At 56.0% G+C, this 17,294-nt stretch overlaps 1 protein-coding gene across 3 annotated transcripts in view; it reads left to right on the forward strand.

Moving 5' to 3' along the window:
* LOC133750192 (germ cell-specific gene 1-like protein) overlaps positions 1 to 17,294 on the forward strand; it is a 186,643-nt gene that overhangs the window by 151,406 nt on the left and 17,943 nt on the right. For all 3 annotated transcript variants that reach the window (XM_062179623.1, XM_062179625.1, XM_062179624.1), the window contains one exon: positions 5,217 to 5,328. In XM_062179623.1, coding sequence (XP_062035607.1) covers positions 5,217 to 5,328 — 112 coding nt within the window. The remainder of the gene's footprint in view (positions 1 to 5,216; positions 5,329 to 17,294) is intronic.

Here is a 17,294-nt window from a genome sequence, read left to right on the forward strand (position 1 = left end):
CCCCGAGGACTGCAAAGTTCTCTTTCTGTGGGGGGTTGGATGCTAACTGGGCGGGTCCCAGGAGCCACTCCCCGTTTCCCCAGTCCCTCTGCATTGCTGAGCCAGGCTCTGCAGGACCCGAGGGAGGGTTTTCTGGGAACTCCTCCATCATCGCGGTGGTGCCGAGCGTGCTGTGGCTGGCCCCAGTCCACCTCCTGCACCCCGGCAGCCTGGCCTGGCCACCTCCTTTCCTGCCATGAGAGCCACCGCTGCCCCTCTGGCTGCCCTTCCTCCTGCCTTCCACGCAGCACCTCCGATGCCCACTGCGATGCCTGCCACTGCCCACTGCCCTCAGGGCACAGGCTGCCCTCCCAAGAGGGCACAGGACTTGTCACAACGCGTCCTTGCTTACTCGCTGGCTGCCTCCCGCTGGCCCTACCTACCCACCTGTCCCGGCCATGCCAAGCTGCTACACCTGCTCCCCATCCCTCTTCCACGGTCCCTTCTCTCCCCGCGTGGTGGCACCTCCTCCAGGATCCTCTCTGACCTCTCCATTTCCCAGGCCGTGCCTACAAGAAAAAGCCTGGTGTATACGGTAGGTGCTCAACAGATGCTCAGTGACTGCTAGGATGCCAGACTGCCGCTAGCAGGGGTTTCCCTTGCCCTTCACCCAGCTCCCACTTCCTCCAGTCCCTGCCAGCACCTCTGTGTCTCAAGTCCCTGTCGGCATGTGTGTGGAATGCTGGCCACGCGAGGTCCATGCCCAGGGCATTTGGGGAGATGTTGAGTGCTCCCCAAGTGTCCTCCGTGGCAACTCAGACAGCCTCTTTCCTAATAAGCCCTATTATAAGTCAATTCATCAGCCAGCTCCCGGATGTTGCAATCAAATGGAGCGTGGCACGCACATAACATTTCCAAAGCCTGCAAAGCAGAGCTGGGCGAGTTGCAAGAGGCGCCCTGGAAAGCAGGTCACCACAATCCCTGCAGGCCCTCACCCAGGCCGATAGCCTCAGACGGGGTCACCTGCGCTCCCGGCTGCCTCAGGACTCAGCCAGCACTCCTCCCAGGGATGGGACACAGGGTGACTTGGGACATCCCCGGATGACCCTGTGTCTCTAGGCTGCCGTGAATGCTTTAAATCCAAGGACACAGATCTCCCAAGGTGCACACGCAGCGCCTCGCATCGTGCCACGTGCACATCCCCCGTCTGTTGGCTTCTCCACTGCTCCCTGCTCCCTAGCCTCTCCCCTGCCCTCCGCGTCTGCCTCCCTGGCAGCCGCTCCCCTTGCTTGGTGGAAAGAAGAGAAACCGCTCTGCCCAGGAACTTGACCCTCATGCAGGCACAATTCTTCCCTCGATGGCTTGGCTCTGGGGAGGCAGCCCAGCTCTCACCAAAGCCTGCCCTCTGCGTCCTAGGACCCCCTCCCACCATGGCCCTCACCCCCTCGATGCTGGCCAGTCCTGGGTGGGTGTGGCAAGGTAGCCATGCCCATGTATTCGCATGTGCAGAGGCCTCCCGTCTCCTGCCCACTCTTCCTCTTCCCAGCCCCTTCTAACTGAGCCTCTGCCCTTGAGACAGGGGCTGGCAAGGTCGCCTGTGACCCCCGTGTGGGCAAAGCCAACAATTGCTCCTCTGCCTGCATCCTTGGCCTTGTGGTCATCCCCTCCTTTGTTTTATTTTAAAAGCATGTACTAGTTAATCTTTTTGAAAGGCAGAGTAACAGAGATGGGGAGAGAGAGACACCTTCCATCTACTGGGTTCACTCCCCAAATGGGTGCAACAACTGAGGCTGGGCCAGGCCGAAGCCAAGAGCTTCCTCCAGGTCTCCCACTTGAGTGCAGGAGCCCAGGGACTTGGGCCATCCTCTACTGCTTTCCCAGGCCATAGCAGAGAGCTGGATTGGAATTGGAGCGGCCAGGACTTGACCAGGACTTGAACCGGCTCCCATATGGGATGCCGGCACTGCAGGCGGTAGCTTTACCCACTACACCACAGTGCTGGCCCTGGCATCGCCTCTTAACTGCGACTGCACGCCAGCCCCCTGGGTGTGACAGCAGAGAGCAGGCATTTGCACTTGGCCTCTGGGCTAGCATCCCCCACCCAGGGAGCAGGTAGGAGCCACCCTGCATCCCCACCACTTGGCCTGGGAATTCCATCGGTGGTGTCAGAGGTGGAAGATCAGGAAACCACAGGTGTGGGCAGGGGGAGAAGGGAAGGAGTTCGGAAACAGCCTCTTGTGCATGTGGGGCAGGGGCGGGGGCACAGGTTGCACACTGCGTATCTGAAACGCCCAGCACCAGTGGCACCAGCAGAGTTCTGGGTTGTCTTTTTCAGATTTGTGGAATATTTGCATAGGCATAATAAGATATTTTGTGAATGGGACGGAAGTCCACGTCTTGGTGTTTCACATACACCTCATACAGACAGCTTGTAGTGCCACCTGCGTTTTGACTGTGGCTCAGCAGTCAGGTATGGAATGCGCACACCGGCACTCTAAGGTGTTCAGATTTGGGGGGGTGTTTTAGATTCTATTTTTTGATTTAGGGTGTCTGCTCTGTAGAAAGGGGAGACTTGCAATCCAGCCAGGTGTCCTGCGTGCTGGCAGGGACCCAAGTACTTGCAGCATCACGTGCCGCCTCCCGGGTCCAGCAGCAGGAAGCTGGCTGTGAAGCAGAGCCTGGGCTCAACCCCAGGCACTGGGAGATGGGGTGCGGTAAGCCACCGCGCCCCCACGCCCGCCCCTGGTTCCCAAGTTGTACCCCAGTCACCCCATTCCTACCAGGGGAGATTGTGGGGTGGGGGCGGGGCAGAATGCTGGAACTCTGTACCTCCCAATTTCCCCATAAACAAAAGCTACTCTTAAATTATCAGTTGGAAAACAAAAAGTGCAGCAGAAGACCATTTGCAATCTATGGAGGAATAGTAGCCAGAGACACAGAATTTCCACCGACTGACGCGGAGGAGTCTTGTTTTTATTATTTTTTTTTTTAGGGTAAAATTGACCAGGGGTACAGACAGGCAGATTCAAAGACACAGACATCAAAATGGCGAGGGATGAATGACAAGTGGTCTAACTCTCGGGCAGCAACTCGGCGGCTCAATAAACAGTGGTGAGCCGTCATCTCGAACCATGGAATGGGCCCAGTCCTGACTGCGGAGGGCTTGGGCGGGGGCTTCAGCCCCTGTCACTGTCACCCTCCTCGCTCTGGGTTTCCGGACCCCAGAATGTCTCACCCGCCCTACTGTCATCGAGCAGTAAGAGGCGTGCGTAGGCGGCCGAACCCAGCCCGCTGTCTCGGCAGGCCCTGGAGTCTGCTGGCCCCTCCCACGGGGGGGCTGACTGCGCATGTGTCTGCCCTGGCCCCGCCCACTGGGAACTGACCGCGCATGTCTCTGTCCTGGCCCCTCCCATGGGGGGCTGACTGCGCATGTCTCTGCCCTGGCCCCGCCCACTGGGACTGACTGCGCATGTGTCTGCCCTGGCCCCTCAACTCAGGGACTGACTGCACAAGCGTCTGCTCGGCCTTCAGGCCCGTGGCGCCGCCATCTTGGAACCGGCCTCTGGAGTATTTACACCATGGCCATTGGCTTTTTTTTTTCTCCTGCCCCTCCCCCTTTATCAGAGAAACAGTTAAGTATTTGCTTTCACTTGCAGAAGACAGAGTGTACACCACCCCTGACCCCTCCAAAATAAAAACAGGCAAGCAGGCAGAGGCTGGCTTCCGGGATCACATTCACTGTTGGCTTCTTTTATTTTTCTTATCCCCACTGCCCGTCCATGAATCTTTGACTTCCATATGCTGGTTCACTCCCTAAATACCTGCAGCAGCCAGGGCTGGGTCAGGCCGAAGCCAGGAGCCCAGACCTCAATCCGGGTCTCCCGTGTGGGTGCAGGGGCCCAAGGACTTGGGGTCGTCCTCTGCCGCCTCCCAGGTGCATTACCAGGAGGCTGGACTCGGGAGGTGAGCTGACTCCAGCCCACTCTGGTGTGGGGTGGGCGGCCTTAATGGTGCCTTAGCTACTGCGCTAGGCGCCAGCCCTGCACGGCGGAGCCGTTCCTCCATGCTCTGCGTGACCCGGGACAGACTTTGCGGCTCCACCTTCCATTTGCTCACCTGTCAGAGTCAGGGTGGCCACATCCAGCCTAGCAGGTGCGGCTCTGACTTCACACCGGGGGCTGCGTGTGCTGAGACTGGGATGTGAGTGGTGCCCTTTGGAGAGGTGCCGTAGGCAAGTTGAGCAACGGTACGTGACCCTCATTATAGTACTTACTTCCGAAGGCTGTTATGAAGATTTAAAGAGATCATAATGGAGGTGACTGAGTGACGGAATGCTTGGCATACAGGTGTACAAGCATCATTGGGTTTCTTTCTTCTTCTGTCTACCCCCATCTTCCTCATCAATACTGTATATTTTCATCTGTATGATTGATTTGTTAAAGGATTCACTGTTTTCTTTAAAAAACAGACAGCTCGGCCTCAGTGTATATGACTGAGTCCCGGCCGTGCCCCTGGCTTACAGTCACCCTGGCATACCCCACCCGGCCTCCTATCACTGCCGTAGCCTCACCTCCCGGCTCAGAGGGGTGGAGTGCCTTGCCCAGGGTCACACAGGAAAACCATGGTGGAGAGATTCGCACTCAGATCCCACAAGGCCAATGTTTTCCACGCCAGAGGCTCCTGGACGACTGAAAAATCACACTTCCTCTTGCCATGGATAACCCACACCTCTCCTGCACAGAGCGGGCATGTTTCTCCGGATAGCACTGACCCCGGCTTGAAGGTCTCAGACATTTCTAGCCCATCTGATTCCCTTTTAAAAATCCTGACGGCATTAAACATCCACAATTTCTCAACCCGTTAGTCTGATGAGGCGGAGCTGCTCCCAGGCGACCTCTGACACAGAGAGCAGCAAAGCCATGGGCCCCGCCCACGTCCGGCCCCGTGCTTGTGTGTGTCAATAAAGTTTTATTGGAACATGGTCACGTTCATTGCTTTGCCTGGTGAGCACGGCTGCCTCCGTGCTACACTTAGCAGAGCCGGGGAGTGGCGGCAGCAACAGCCTGAGTGTTCACTTTGCTGGCCTCGCGCAGGGACATTCGGCTGATCTGCAGAGCCAGCTCACTGTGCACCGGCCGTGCGTGATTGGTCTCGGGCTCCCCGTGGTCCTGTGGCTCCCACACTCTGTCCCCTGTCCTCCCCCAGCTCGCTGACGCCCTGCTCTGTCTGCCCCACAGGCCTCCTGGGAATGGTCGCCCACATGATGTACACGCAGGTGTTCCAGGTCACCGTAAGCCTCGGCCCTGAGGACTGGAGACCCCACTCCTGGGACTACGGGTGGTCCTTCTGGTAAGCGGCCTTTGGTCCGGGGCCCCAAGGCATGCTGGGACGTCAGCAGCTCTGCCATCCGAGTAGGGAGGGTACGTGGGCAGGAGGATGGCAGTCACAGGTGGCAAGGTTTGCAAATCCGTCCAGAGAAGAACATAAGCGTCATGAGTGGAATGGCATGAAAGTCGCACTTCAGCAGCTGTACCTAAAGCTGTCTTGGAGCACAGCCGTGCACGGTGTCTACTCGCAGAGGGTTCTGGGTGGTCCAGTTGGGGAGGAGGACTCTGAGGGAGGGGGCCCTGGGTGTACTGAGCTCCGGAAAGGCAGAGCTACGTCTGCAGGGCGTGGAGTGCCCGGCTTCAGTGAGCAAGTCTGTGCAGCCGACATGTGCAGCCGGAGCAGCCAGCGAGCTCTGGTTTGTCTTGCCCGGCCCCGCCCACATCAGCCTAGGCGCTGGTTCACTGCACTGCCAAGGCAGCTGTGGGTGGGCTTCAGGATCTGCTTGATCCAGGGGGTCGAGCTCTCTCCTCTATGAGAGCAGCCCGGTGCTCCAGTGAGCTCTATGCATGGGGTGCTCTCTCTTGGTGCTGGGAGAGCCCTCCCAAGGCTGCACACCAGAGGAGGAGCTCCTCTTCCTGCCACACTGACTGAAATCCCAAGCTTCCCTCTGCTCAGCCTTGGTCATTTTCTCTCGCTGAGTCATCACCACTGCTGGGAGGGTGGGGGAGGGGAGCATCAGGAGCCCCCTTGGCTCAGCTCCCGCAGGCTAGGGCCAAGAAGGACTCAGGCCTCTCAGATGGTGAATGGGTGGAATAGATGTCGCGTGAGCTGCCATAATGTCTGCTTCAGGCACGGCTGGATCCAGGGGACGAGGAGATTTCATCTGGAACTGGGTCACCCTCTCCCCCTTCCCTGTCTCTGTCCCCCGTGTTTTGTGTTTATTCTCAAGCAGCCTTTCCGTGGGTGGCAGCAAAGAGGCTCACTAGACACAGTTCTAGGCCAAAATCCTACAACTGTGGCCATACCAGCAGACAGATGGGGTCTCCTTCCAATACTCCGGCCAGAATCCTGGTCATCATTGCCCTGGCTTAGCTCATGGCATGAGACCATGGGCAGGGGAGAGTGGGATGCTGTGGCCCTGAGTCGTGTGATCTGGAGAGCGCGGCTGGGACAGAGAGATCCTTGTGAGAAGCCCCCAGGCAGATGGCAGTGGTGGTGCTGGAGGGAGGGAGGCAGTAGTGTCCCACTGGGCGCAGGGCGTGCACGTCTGTCCTGGTGGCTGGGGACCACGGAGCCATGCAGCCACAGAGCCACGCAGCCACTTAGCACATGTTTATTGGGCGCTGACTCCAGGGTAGCTGGGCAGATTGCTGCGGGGAGGGTACATGGTGGAAGACCAGGCCTTCAAGGGACCCTGACCCTTTAACTCTGGTCCCAACCCCTTCCAATAGGACGATCCCAGGGAAGCCGGCCGAGGCCCCGCCTCCCATGACCCAGCCCTTCCCTGTGGAGCAGCTCCTGCGCTGGAGACGGGTGGGAGGGCAGGGAGCAGCGTGCTTCCGTGCGATGGCCCTCCCACATCCTGCACACTGACGCAGCGGGGAGCCGAGGTGCAAACGCAGTGGGTGGGGGTGCCCAAGAACTCGGGTTCCTGTCCGAGCAGGCTTCCAACCCAGGCAGGCGGGCCCTGGAGCCCACACCCCCAGCCTCTTGGAGATGCCCAGGGAATGGCTGGATCGCTTAGGGACGTGCAGAGCAGTGTCACACACACACACACACACACACACCCGCCGCCGCAACGGGCGTGCCCAGGGACCATTGTCACCTCGACACCTCGAGTCGCCTATGTGAATGCTGAGGCTCAGAACGCGGGGTCTCCTGCTCTGGGTCCCACACCCTAAACAGCAAGATTCGCATCCGCCTCCTGCCTGTCTCTCTCCCCAAGTCCCCGGCTCCCCGCCCTGGGGCTGTCTCAGCCTGTTGATGTCCTCCGTGGGAGCCTTTCTCCTCTCCCTGGGACCCGGGGCCTCCCGCCCGTGCCTCCTGAGGCGCACCGGGTCTCCAATGGGCTCGTTAGAGGCTGGGCTGCTGTGCGGTCCCTGTGGGAGCTGGTCCCTTTCCCCTGTCACTGAGACCCGCAAGATGACAGATCGGCCCCGTTTCTCATCCTCGCGTTCGGGGCCTTCCAGGGCTGGCCGGGCCATCTTTCTTGTTTAACACGTGCAAGGTCATTTGTCAACGTTTGGGTCCCCAGCTGGAGCTGCCACCTGCTCCCAGCCCTGCTCAGACGGACGACAATGGCCGGGTCTGTCTCCCCTGCCCCCACCCCTGCAGCAGGGGCGGGGAGGGGGTGGTCCAGGAGTGCAGAGGAGCTCGGTGGCTGGGGGGCACCAGATTCTAAAGGGACATCTTGGCAGGAAGTTGGGGTTCCCAAGATTAGGCGTCCAGCAGCCCCAGGTACACAGCAGAGGGCGTGGCCTCCGCTCCCACCACCAGCAGTGGATCTTGGCCGGCTCTGTGCCTCAGCATTCTCAGCTGTAACATGGGCACAGCCCACATACCCACCACCAGGGCTGTCCTGAGTGGGACTGGCCCAGTTCTCCACGTAAGCCTCCCATTGTGGCAGCCGAAAAGGAACGTGTATGAGTTTGGTGGCTTGGTGGGGGGGGGGGTTGAGTGGGCTCGGCGGGGTGGCCCTTGCTTGGGTCCTCCGCGAAGCTTCGGTTGGATGTCAGCTGGGGCTCAGGTTACACACTGGTGGCCTGGGAGGTCTGGGCCCCCAAGGTAGGCCCTCACAAGGCTGGCAGTGGGTGCTGGTGGTGGCTGTGGTGGCTGCTCACAGCATGGGGGACAGGGTCCTGGGGGTGGGGGCACTGTGAAGGGGAAGCGTGAACCCCAGGCGGGGCCCTCCCGGGGGTCCCCTGTTGGAGATGCAATGCGGCCAGGAGGAGGTGAGGTGACGCCTGGGCGTCCTTAGCACAGGTTGGCTGCCAGCTCTCTGCGGTCTCAGCCTGCATCTCAGCCCCAGCCTGGTTCTCTGCAGACGGCGGTGAGAGCGTGGGTCGAGATGCTGTGCTCACTCGCTAGGCCCGCGTGCACCACATGACAGACAGCATGGCCTCTGGTGAGGCGTCCCTGGGCTCTGCCCTCTTCATACTCCAACCTACCTGCCTCACTGCTCGGGTTTCCTCCCAGGATTTTGGAGGCTTCCTGGGTCTCCAGCCCTGGCCACGCCCCCTGCGCTGATGCTCCACCCTCAAAGCCCCATGCCCCGCCCTGAGCCGCCAACCTGCTTCTCACTGCCGATCTCAGTCCTCCCCCTGCTGCAGGTCCACCTGGCACCTGGTCCAGGCCAGATCCCGGTGGGCACCCAGGCTTAAGGGGAGGGTGTGGGCTGACTTGAAACTCGGTGGATGCCTGGCTTGTGTGGGCACAGTGGGGGGCCCTTGAGTGAGCTGGCTTCTCTGCCACCGTCCCTCTGCCGGAGGGGTTCAGAGCCCAGCAGACAGGCTCAGGGAGCCCCCGGGGCCCAGAGCTACGCAGCCTCAGGCGCGGCGAGCTGCAGCTGTGCAGGGCTGCACAGGCCTGCGGGTGGTTCCTGTAGCCTGGCACGGTGTTTCTAACATTTCTGACATCTCCAGAGGTGAATATGGAGCCACCGGCTCCACACTGGCCCCAGGCCCCACCACTCCCTGTTGCCTTGCACTCACCCACCCTGTCCCTACTTAGTCATGTGCTGGAGCACAGCGACCTCCCTCTGCAGCCTCCATGACCCTGTGAAAGGTGCAGGCCAGCCCCTTCCCTCTCGGCAGACCCCGTAGCTGGTGGTGCAGCAGGCAGGCGCCTTAGAGGGGGCGGGTGCGCCCCAGTCACTCCAGAGGAGCGGCGGCTGGGGCGCTTTTGCTGTGTGGTCAGCAGGAAGCTGGCTCTGGCTCATCCCCCCAGAGGCAGCTGGCTGTGGCCTCCTTTCCCAGAAAACCAGGGCAGAGAAAAGGAGGCGGCTGCCCAAGGGAGCCCTGCTGGCCATCAAGGGACCCGCGGGGCCCACAGAGCCCATGGTCATCGTGCTTCCAGCCCCATCAGCTCCTGGGCCCCAAGAGTGGCCTGCATGGGGCGTTTGCACCTGGCGCCGCCCTGCGCAGGAGTCTGCATGCCTCTGACCTTCCTTAGGGCCCAGCTGCCACCTTCCAGCCACGCAGGGCCTGGACTCAACTGCAAGGCGGCGTCCCTGTGTCTCTGAGACTGCTCCCCGGTGTCCCTCTGCCCCCGCCCTGCAGCTCCCAGGGGATGGAGAGTGGCCTGGCATCCATCTCCTCCCATCCTCGCCGTCATGCCCGCTCTGCTCTGGACTCTGAAAACCAGGCCAGCTGCCCACGTAGCTCACTGCACCAGCTCAGAAATGCAAGCAGCAAACAAAAACAAAAGAAAGGTGCCAGCAGGTACCTCAGCCTGTATGTTTCTAAACAGTGCCCTCTGTGGGCTCCTTGGGCCTGGGGGTGAAAGGAATAGGACAGTGGGGGCTTGTAGGTACACCTGAGCCCCCCACCACAATGAAACCAGAACAGTGTGTTTCTGTCTTGTTTTCAATTGGTTCCTTTTTTTTTTTTAAGTTTTTTTATTTATTTGAGAAGCAGAGTTATAGAGGCAGAGAGAGAGAGACAGAGAGACAGAGAGAGAGAGAGAGAGAAGAGAGAGAGAGAGGTTTTCCTTCTGCTAGTTCACGCCCCAGATGGCCACAATGGCTGGAGCTGGATCAATCCGAAGCCAGGAGTCAGGAGCTTCTTCCAGGTCTCCCACATGAGTGCAGGGGCCCAAGGACTTGGGCCATCTTCTACTGCTTTCCCAGGCCACAGCAGAGAGCTGGATCAGAAGTGGAGCAGCCAGGACTGAACCAGCACCCATATGGGATGCCGGCACTACAGGCAGCGGCTTTACTGTACAACGCCACAGCGCTGGCCCCTCAATCGGTTCATGCTTGACTGTTCATCTCCTGGCTCTTCCCTGAGCACTTACTGTGTACCAGGCACCGTGCTAGGAGTCGTGAGCTAAACAAGCGAGGCTTCTGTTTGCTTGCAGCTGCCGTGCTGGGGGGTAGGAGGAGTCGATCAGAACATGCACCAAGGCTTCCACTTCTGGGGGGAGGAAGTAGAAAGACTTCTCATCCCTCCTGTCGGGATGGCTGAACTCCTTGAACAACGTCCTGGTTTCTCTGTCCCCCTGGAGTTCGTGTACTGGCCCCTGGTGTGGCAGTGTTGACATGGTAGAATGTTTAAGAAGTGAGGCCTGGTAGCAGGCCTGTGGTCACTGGCAGAGCTGCCCTCAGGAGGGGCTCTCATTGGAGCTCCGAGTGCTCCCGGGAGCACCTGGCTACGGAGTGAGCCCATGCCCTGCTCTGCTCTTGGCTTCCTGTCTTGTGATGGGGTCTCCCCCTCTGCAAAGCCCCCACGAGGTCCTCCCCGGGGGTGAGCTGGTGCCAGGACCCTGAGCTCTGTTCTGGAAACCTCTTTTCTTCAAAAAGTTAGCCTGCTTCTAGTATCTCATTATAGGAACTGAAAGTTGACGGATGTGGGTGTTCTACCTATGGTAGACCCACAGAGAGCCTGCACGGTGCAGGGGAGGCTGCAGGTGGGTCAGGAACCCCATGCAGGTGAGGCTTTGGGTGTCTCTTATCCTGGATGTGGAGCTGAGACGTCAGCTACTCAGAAATACCGAGAGGTGCAGATGGAACGAAACAAGCCCCAGGGAAAAGCCGATAGTCTCAGGGCCTTCCTGCTGAGCCAGAATGTTCTCAGCAGTAACTGCCCTACCACAGCCAAGAAAAAAAACCCTGGTGCCACCTTGCCCTGGGCTAGCAAGGGAGTGGGGAGCCACGATCCCCACCCACTGCTTGCTGGGCTGGCACCAGAGTAGGGAGCTGGGCTTTCATACCCGCTGGACAGTCACAAGCCCCACCTGGCCCCACAAGGGGACCGTGGACTTCCACCTGCGCTAGGCTGTAACAAGGTGCCCTTCCCCCTCCCTGCTGGGAGGATGTCACAGGAGAACTAGCCAGAGAGTCGGGATTTTTGCTACTGCACAGTGGTAATGAGACCACCCCACCCCCACCCAGCCACTGTGTCAGTAGGAGCAATGTAGGGAGCAGCAATGAGGCCCCCATGCCCCTGTCAGCCAGGGTGGTGTCCACAGAGGCCTCGTGGAGGCTCAGAACTCCCATCCGTGCCCGGGAGTGGCCAGGAGCCCTGCCCATCTTGAATGTCCATGATGTACTGGACTTCTGCCTCTGTGCTGAAGTCAGCCAGCACTGCTCCCTCCTGCCTTGCCAGAGCGCTGTCAGAGGAAGCCAATGAAAGCAGACGGCTTAGAAAGATCCAGAATGTCATTCTGAAAGGACCAGAATGTCCAGGTTGCAGTTGAAGTTAGTTGCTGTGCCAAGAACCAGCAAGATCTCAACTTGAGTGAGAAAAGGGAGTTCCAGTTCCCAAGGCTGACAGAGATGTTGGAATTAGCTGACAAGGAATCTGAGCTTCAATGAGGGATTATAAACACCTTGCACAGTGATCTCAGGGAAGAAGTAGAGCATAGATAGGAGAACCAAATGGAAATTTTAGAACTGAAAAATGCAGTAACCAAAATAGAAAATTCAACAGTTGGACTCAACAGGAGAATTGGAGGGGTGGGGGCATGGTAGAAGCAGTGCATTTGGAAATAGCATGATGGAAATTACAATGGAAATCTGAAACAGAGAGAAAATAAATTTTTAAAAACTGAGCAAAGTCTCCAGGACTAATGGAACTGTAACAAAATGTGGAACAGCACTTGTACATGGAAGATTGCAAACCACCAACAAAAACAATTCAAGAGCTAAATAGATGAGCGCTGTTCCCATGTCCGGGAGTCAGAACACTCAGCCTGCTGAAAGCTGCCGGTTCTCGAGTTGGTATACAGGTTTAAAGCAATTTCTGTCAAAAATCCCAGCAGTATCTTTAGTAGACCTAAACAAGATGATTCTAAAATGTATACAGAAGGACTGAAACCATTTTGAAAAAGAATACAGTGGGATGAACCAGTCTACCCAATTTCAAGACTTATTCTACAGCTACAGGCATTGCAACTGCATGATAATATTGGAGGGATTGATCAGTGGGACACAATAGGAAATCCAGAAAGAGATCAATTCAAATAACGCCCAGATAATTTTTGACAATGGTGCAAAGCAATTCAGTAGAAGGGGGAGAGGGGAGCATTCCTAATGAGTGGTGCTGGACACTCACAGCTGAAAAAATCAGCCTTAATCTAGCTTCATGCCTTTTGTAAGAAATAATTCAAAGTGCATCACAGAGTTAAATGTAAAACGTTTAGAAAAGAATAGGGGGAAATCTTTAGACTGTAGGGTTAGGCAGAGTTCTGAGGCTTGATTTTAAAAAGCATAAAAGAAAAATTTGATCCATTGGATGTTATAAAAATTTAACACCTTTGCCCTATTAACAAGTCGAAAAGACAAGCTATAAACTGGGAGAAAATTTTTATAAACTACATATTTGATAAAGGACTGGTACCTGGGATATATAAAGGCATAGGAGGTAAAGCTGCTGCTTGCCGCACCTGCATCCCATATGGGCGCCAGTTCTAGTCCCAGCTGCTCCTCTTCAGATCCAGCTCTCTGCTATGGCCTGGGAAAGCAGTAGAAGATGGCCCAAGTCCTTGGGCCCCTGCACCCAAGTGGGAGACCTGGGAGGAAGCTCCTGGCTCCTGGCTTCTGATTGGCACAGCTCTAACCGTTGCGGCCAATTGGGGAAGTGAATCAGCAGATGGAAGACCCCCACATACACCTATTCTCTCTCTGTATAACTGACTTTCAAATAAATTAATTAAAAAAAAAACCCTAAACACCTCCCCCCCAAAACAGTCCAGCTAGAAAATGAACAAAAACATGAGCAGACATTGTGCCAAACACAATGTGCCCAAAGTGAATAAGCAGATGAGCGCCTGCGGCTCTTAGGGAAATGCGGAACTACAGCACAGTACATTCGCCATCCGACTCTACTGCACATCTCAGCAGTGGCTCAGATATTAAGAATGACACCCCTGAATGCTGGCGAGGAGGTGGAGGAGCTTCCTGTCCCTGGCAGGAGTACTATTCAGCAATGCAAAGGAGCAAACTGTTGAGTCAGACTCCTTGGTGATTCTCAGAGAATTACGGTGAATGAACCCGGGAGACATCAATAGTGCATGGCTCCATTTAGGAAAAAATCTGTGAAGTGGCGGAATTCTAGATATGAAGAGCAGGTTAGGGGTTAGGGGGATCTGGGAGAGGTTAGGATGGAGGGGGGTGTGGCCGGGGCTCCTGGCTCTGTATTTTGACACAAGGTGACTAGGAGATTGTACTATAGTTACACTAATTTTGCAAGATGGTTCCTTTGTAGGAAACTGGCTAACAAGTACCTGGGATCTCTCTCTCTCTCTCTCTGCATGTTGATTTACAAGTATCTAAAAATTTTTTTTAAATTTAATTTTAAAAGCAAAAAATAAATCAATGAAAGTCGAAAAGAGACAAAAGAATTTCAGGATCTGCTGGGGAATGTGATGAAGTTAAACAGCAGTGTGTGGTAGAGTGAGGTGGGGGGGGCTTCTTAGGGAGCCCCACCAAGCATAAGGTGACGTGCAAAGGTGACAAGGAGCCGGACCAAGATCCTGGGAAGGACTCGGAAGGTAGCAGATCCGAGCATCCTAGGGATGGGAGTTGAGGAGGAGTTTGGGGTTCCTCAGGGGTAGAGGGGCGCCATGAGGCTGGAAGGTGGGATGCCGGCTGGGGTGGGGGGCGAGCCCTGGCCACACTTGATCTGAACAACAGGTGGTGCACGCACAGCGGATGGAGAGCAGGGCTGGGGGCACCCTTCCCAGGCCAGTCTGCCTTTGCTCCTGTCCAGCCTAGAGCGCGTGTTTCTGGAGCCCCTGAGATTGGCATCCCCACAGCACACCCTCCCCGGAGAGCTCACCAACCACCCCGAGTCGCCGGACCCCGCTGCTGCTTCAGGGTGTGTGTGCTGCCTGGCACTTGTTCTCACCTTGCTCAGTCTTCCGATCTGGATGCCTGAAACGTTTCCACTCCATCCTCTGGGGGGTGCGGGGCATTGGTGCTGAGAGTGGGACCTGTTCAGAATCGAGATTCCTGGCAGTGGAGGCCAGAAATTCACTTCCCACAGCACTTAGGCAGGGAAAGGGAGGTTTTAGAAAATAATTGTGTAAGAACTTCTGTTGCCAGTGACAGCAACCTAATTCAAGTTGCCTTAAGGGGAAGAAAAAAAAAAAAACAATCCCAAACAAGGTATTTGGGTTCCTGTGATTGATACGTCCAGGGATAATGGCTTTAGCTCCTGCGTTAGTCAGCTTTTTGTGGCTTTAACGAAAATACCCAAGAGGAGCTTCTTGGGCAGGACAGGATTTATTTTGGCACCCAGTTTAGAGGTTCATGGTTCAGGATTGGGGTGATCCCATTATTCTGGCATCTGGTGGAGGCTGCATGAAGAGGAATGGTCACTGGGAGGCCAGGAAGCAAAGAGCAAAGCCCAGCAGCCCATATAACCCACCCTCCACGGCAGTTACCTACTGGGGCCTGCGCTGTGGTGCAGTTAAGCCACCGTCTGCAGCACCAGCATCCCAAATGGATGCAGTTCCAGTCCCAGCTGCTCCACTTGCGATCTAGCTCCCTGCTAATGTGCCTGGGAAAGCAGTGGAAGATGACTCAGGGCCCCTGCACTCGTGTGGGAGACCTAGAAGAAGCTCCTGGCTGTTGCAGCCATTTGGGGAGTGAACGAGCAGATGGAAGATCATTCTCTGTCTCTCTTTCTCTCTCTCTAACTCTACCTTTCAAGACTATAAATAAATCTTAAGGAAAAAAGAAAACGGAGTTACCTTTCAAATCAAGCCCCCTAGTGAACTGAAGATCACCCACTGACTCTCCCTCCTAGCCTCCACAGTTAGGTCAAGATCCAGCAAACCATAGTTGCTAATCCAGCAGCTATTAGTATTAATTCAGTAACTGCTAACTTAAGACTTTGAGTTTTTTTTAAAAAAGATTTATTTTGTTTATTTGAAAGACAGTGTTACAGAGAGTAGTAGAGAAAGAGAGGTCTTCCATCCACTGGTTCACTCCCCAGATGGCCACAATGGCTGGAGCTGCGCCAATCTGAAGCCAGGAGCCAGGAGCTTCTTCTGGGTCTCCCAAGCAGGTGCAGGGGCCCAAGGACTTGAGCCATCCTCCACTGCTTTCCCAGGCCATAGCAGAGAGCTGGATCAGAAGTGGAGCAGCCAGGACTCGAACTGGTGTCCATGTTGGATGCCGGCACTGCAGGCCAAGGCTTTAACCTGCTGCGCCACAGTGCTGGCCCCGACTTTGAGGTTTAAACTTCTGCATGAACTTGGGGAACCCAGTCCTGTTCAATCCATAAGAGTTACTTTTCATGACTCTGCTTCATTTCCTCAATCTGGGTGGTGGTGAGATGGTCCCCAGTAATTCCTGGCTGGAACCCCACCAGCTTAGCACCCCACAAGAAAGATGGGCCCCAATTCCCTATAGCTTCAAAGTCCTGAGATTGAGTCTTGGGAGCCTGACCTGGGTCACGTGCTCATCCCTGAACCAATCACCATGGTCGGAGGGAAGCAGCATTCTCACTGGCTGAGCCTGAGTCATGTGATCACTCCTAGAGATTGGAAGTGGTGCCAGACCCACAAAAACCGCATGGCCTGAGCAGAGGGGGAGGAGTGGCCTTAGTGGAATCCAGGTGTTGTTTCCAGAAGGAAGAACAGATGTGGATCAGGCAAAAATAGACATCCTCGTGGATTCTAGGAAAAAAAAAAAAAAAAACTCTTCATTCTCAATCCTCAGGTTCTGAGTTGTGGCCATACTGGTACAAAGAGAGACCTCCCAGACTGAGCTAGAATTCTGCTCGGGAGAGAGTATCTGCTTGGACCAGCTGTGGTCAGATGCTCAGCCCCTGTCCAGTCATCTTGAAACTGGGAGCTCTGGGTCGTGATATGGACTCTTTGGTGGACAGGGACATTGTTAGAGGGGCCAGGCTGACACCCCAAAACTGTCAATTACAAAACTCAAGGCTTCTGCAAGATGTAACTTAGCTCCTTAACGTGCAAGAATCATGGGTTCGGTGTTCAGGGAAAGCGATGATTGCTTAAGATCCCTCTGAGGAAGAGTCCCCTCGTCTTCCTGCTGAGACTGACAGGGGAAGAGCAGTGGGTACAGGAGGTGGGCTGCATTGCCGCGGGGAAATGCTGGGGTGGTGTTTAGAGACCAGATGAGTGGCACTCCCAGGAAGTACGGGTAGGAACAGCAAAAAGGACTCCTTGGTTTGGAAGAGTCATCAGGGCATAGACTGGGAAGCAGAAGCCCATGTACCAGGCCAAGCGTGGCTAGAGTTGGGCAGGTACCCCCGCTCCTGGTACTGAATGGGAAAGCACAGACTTGGACAGAGGAACCAGGCAGGTGGCCATTTATAGAATTAGCACTTGGCCACCTGAGTCTCCTAGCTCTACATCTCCTCCTTCCATTGTCCCCAGAGGGACTGGCTTAGCATTCATATCAGGTGAGGGCAGCCAACAGTCCCAGGTGTGGAGAGAGAAAGATGCAGAGTGTAGAGTCATGCCGGTCAGCATAAGCTCATCTCCCAAGGGAGCACTTGCAGACGAAGTCGTGTGGCAGTGAGAATGTCAACAATAGTGATGTGGGCAAGGAGAGCCAGCCTTCCTGGAGAGCCAGCTAGCTGCCAGATGCTGTTCTAAGATGTGCTTCATGGATCATCTCCTTTAACCCTTGCAACAACTCTGTGATGTAGTGCTGTTGCATGTCCATTAAAGTGGATGTAAGGAGTATGAGACAGTTTAAGCATCTTTCCTAGGACCGCCCATGAGCAAAGATAATTTAGCTCACGCAAAATGAGCTCCTCCGTCATCAGCTCCAACACACCTCCTCCTGT

The sequence above is a fragment of the Lepus europaeus genome, chromosome 21 (assembly GCF_033115175.1).
Source record: "Lepus europaeus isolate LE1 chromosome 21, mLepTim1.pri, whole genome shotgun sequence".
NCBI classification, from domain to species: domain Eukaryota; kingdom Metazoa; phylum Chordata; class Mammalia; order Lagomorpha; family Leporidae; genus Lepus; species Lepus europaeus.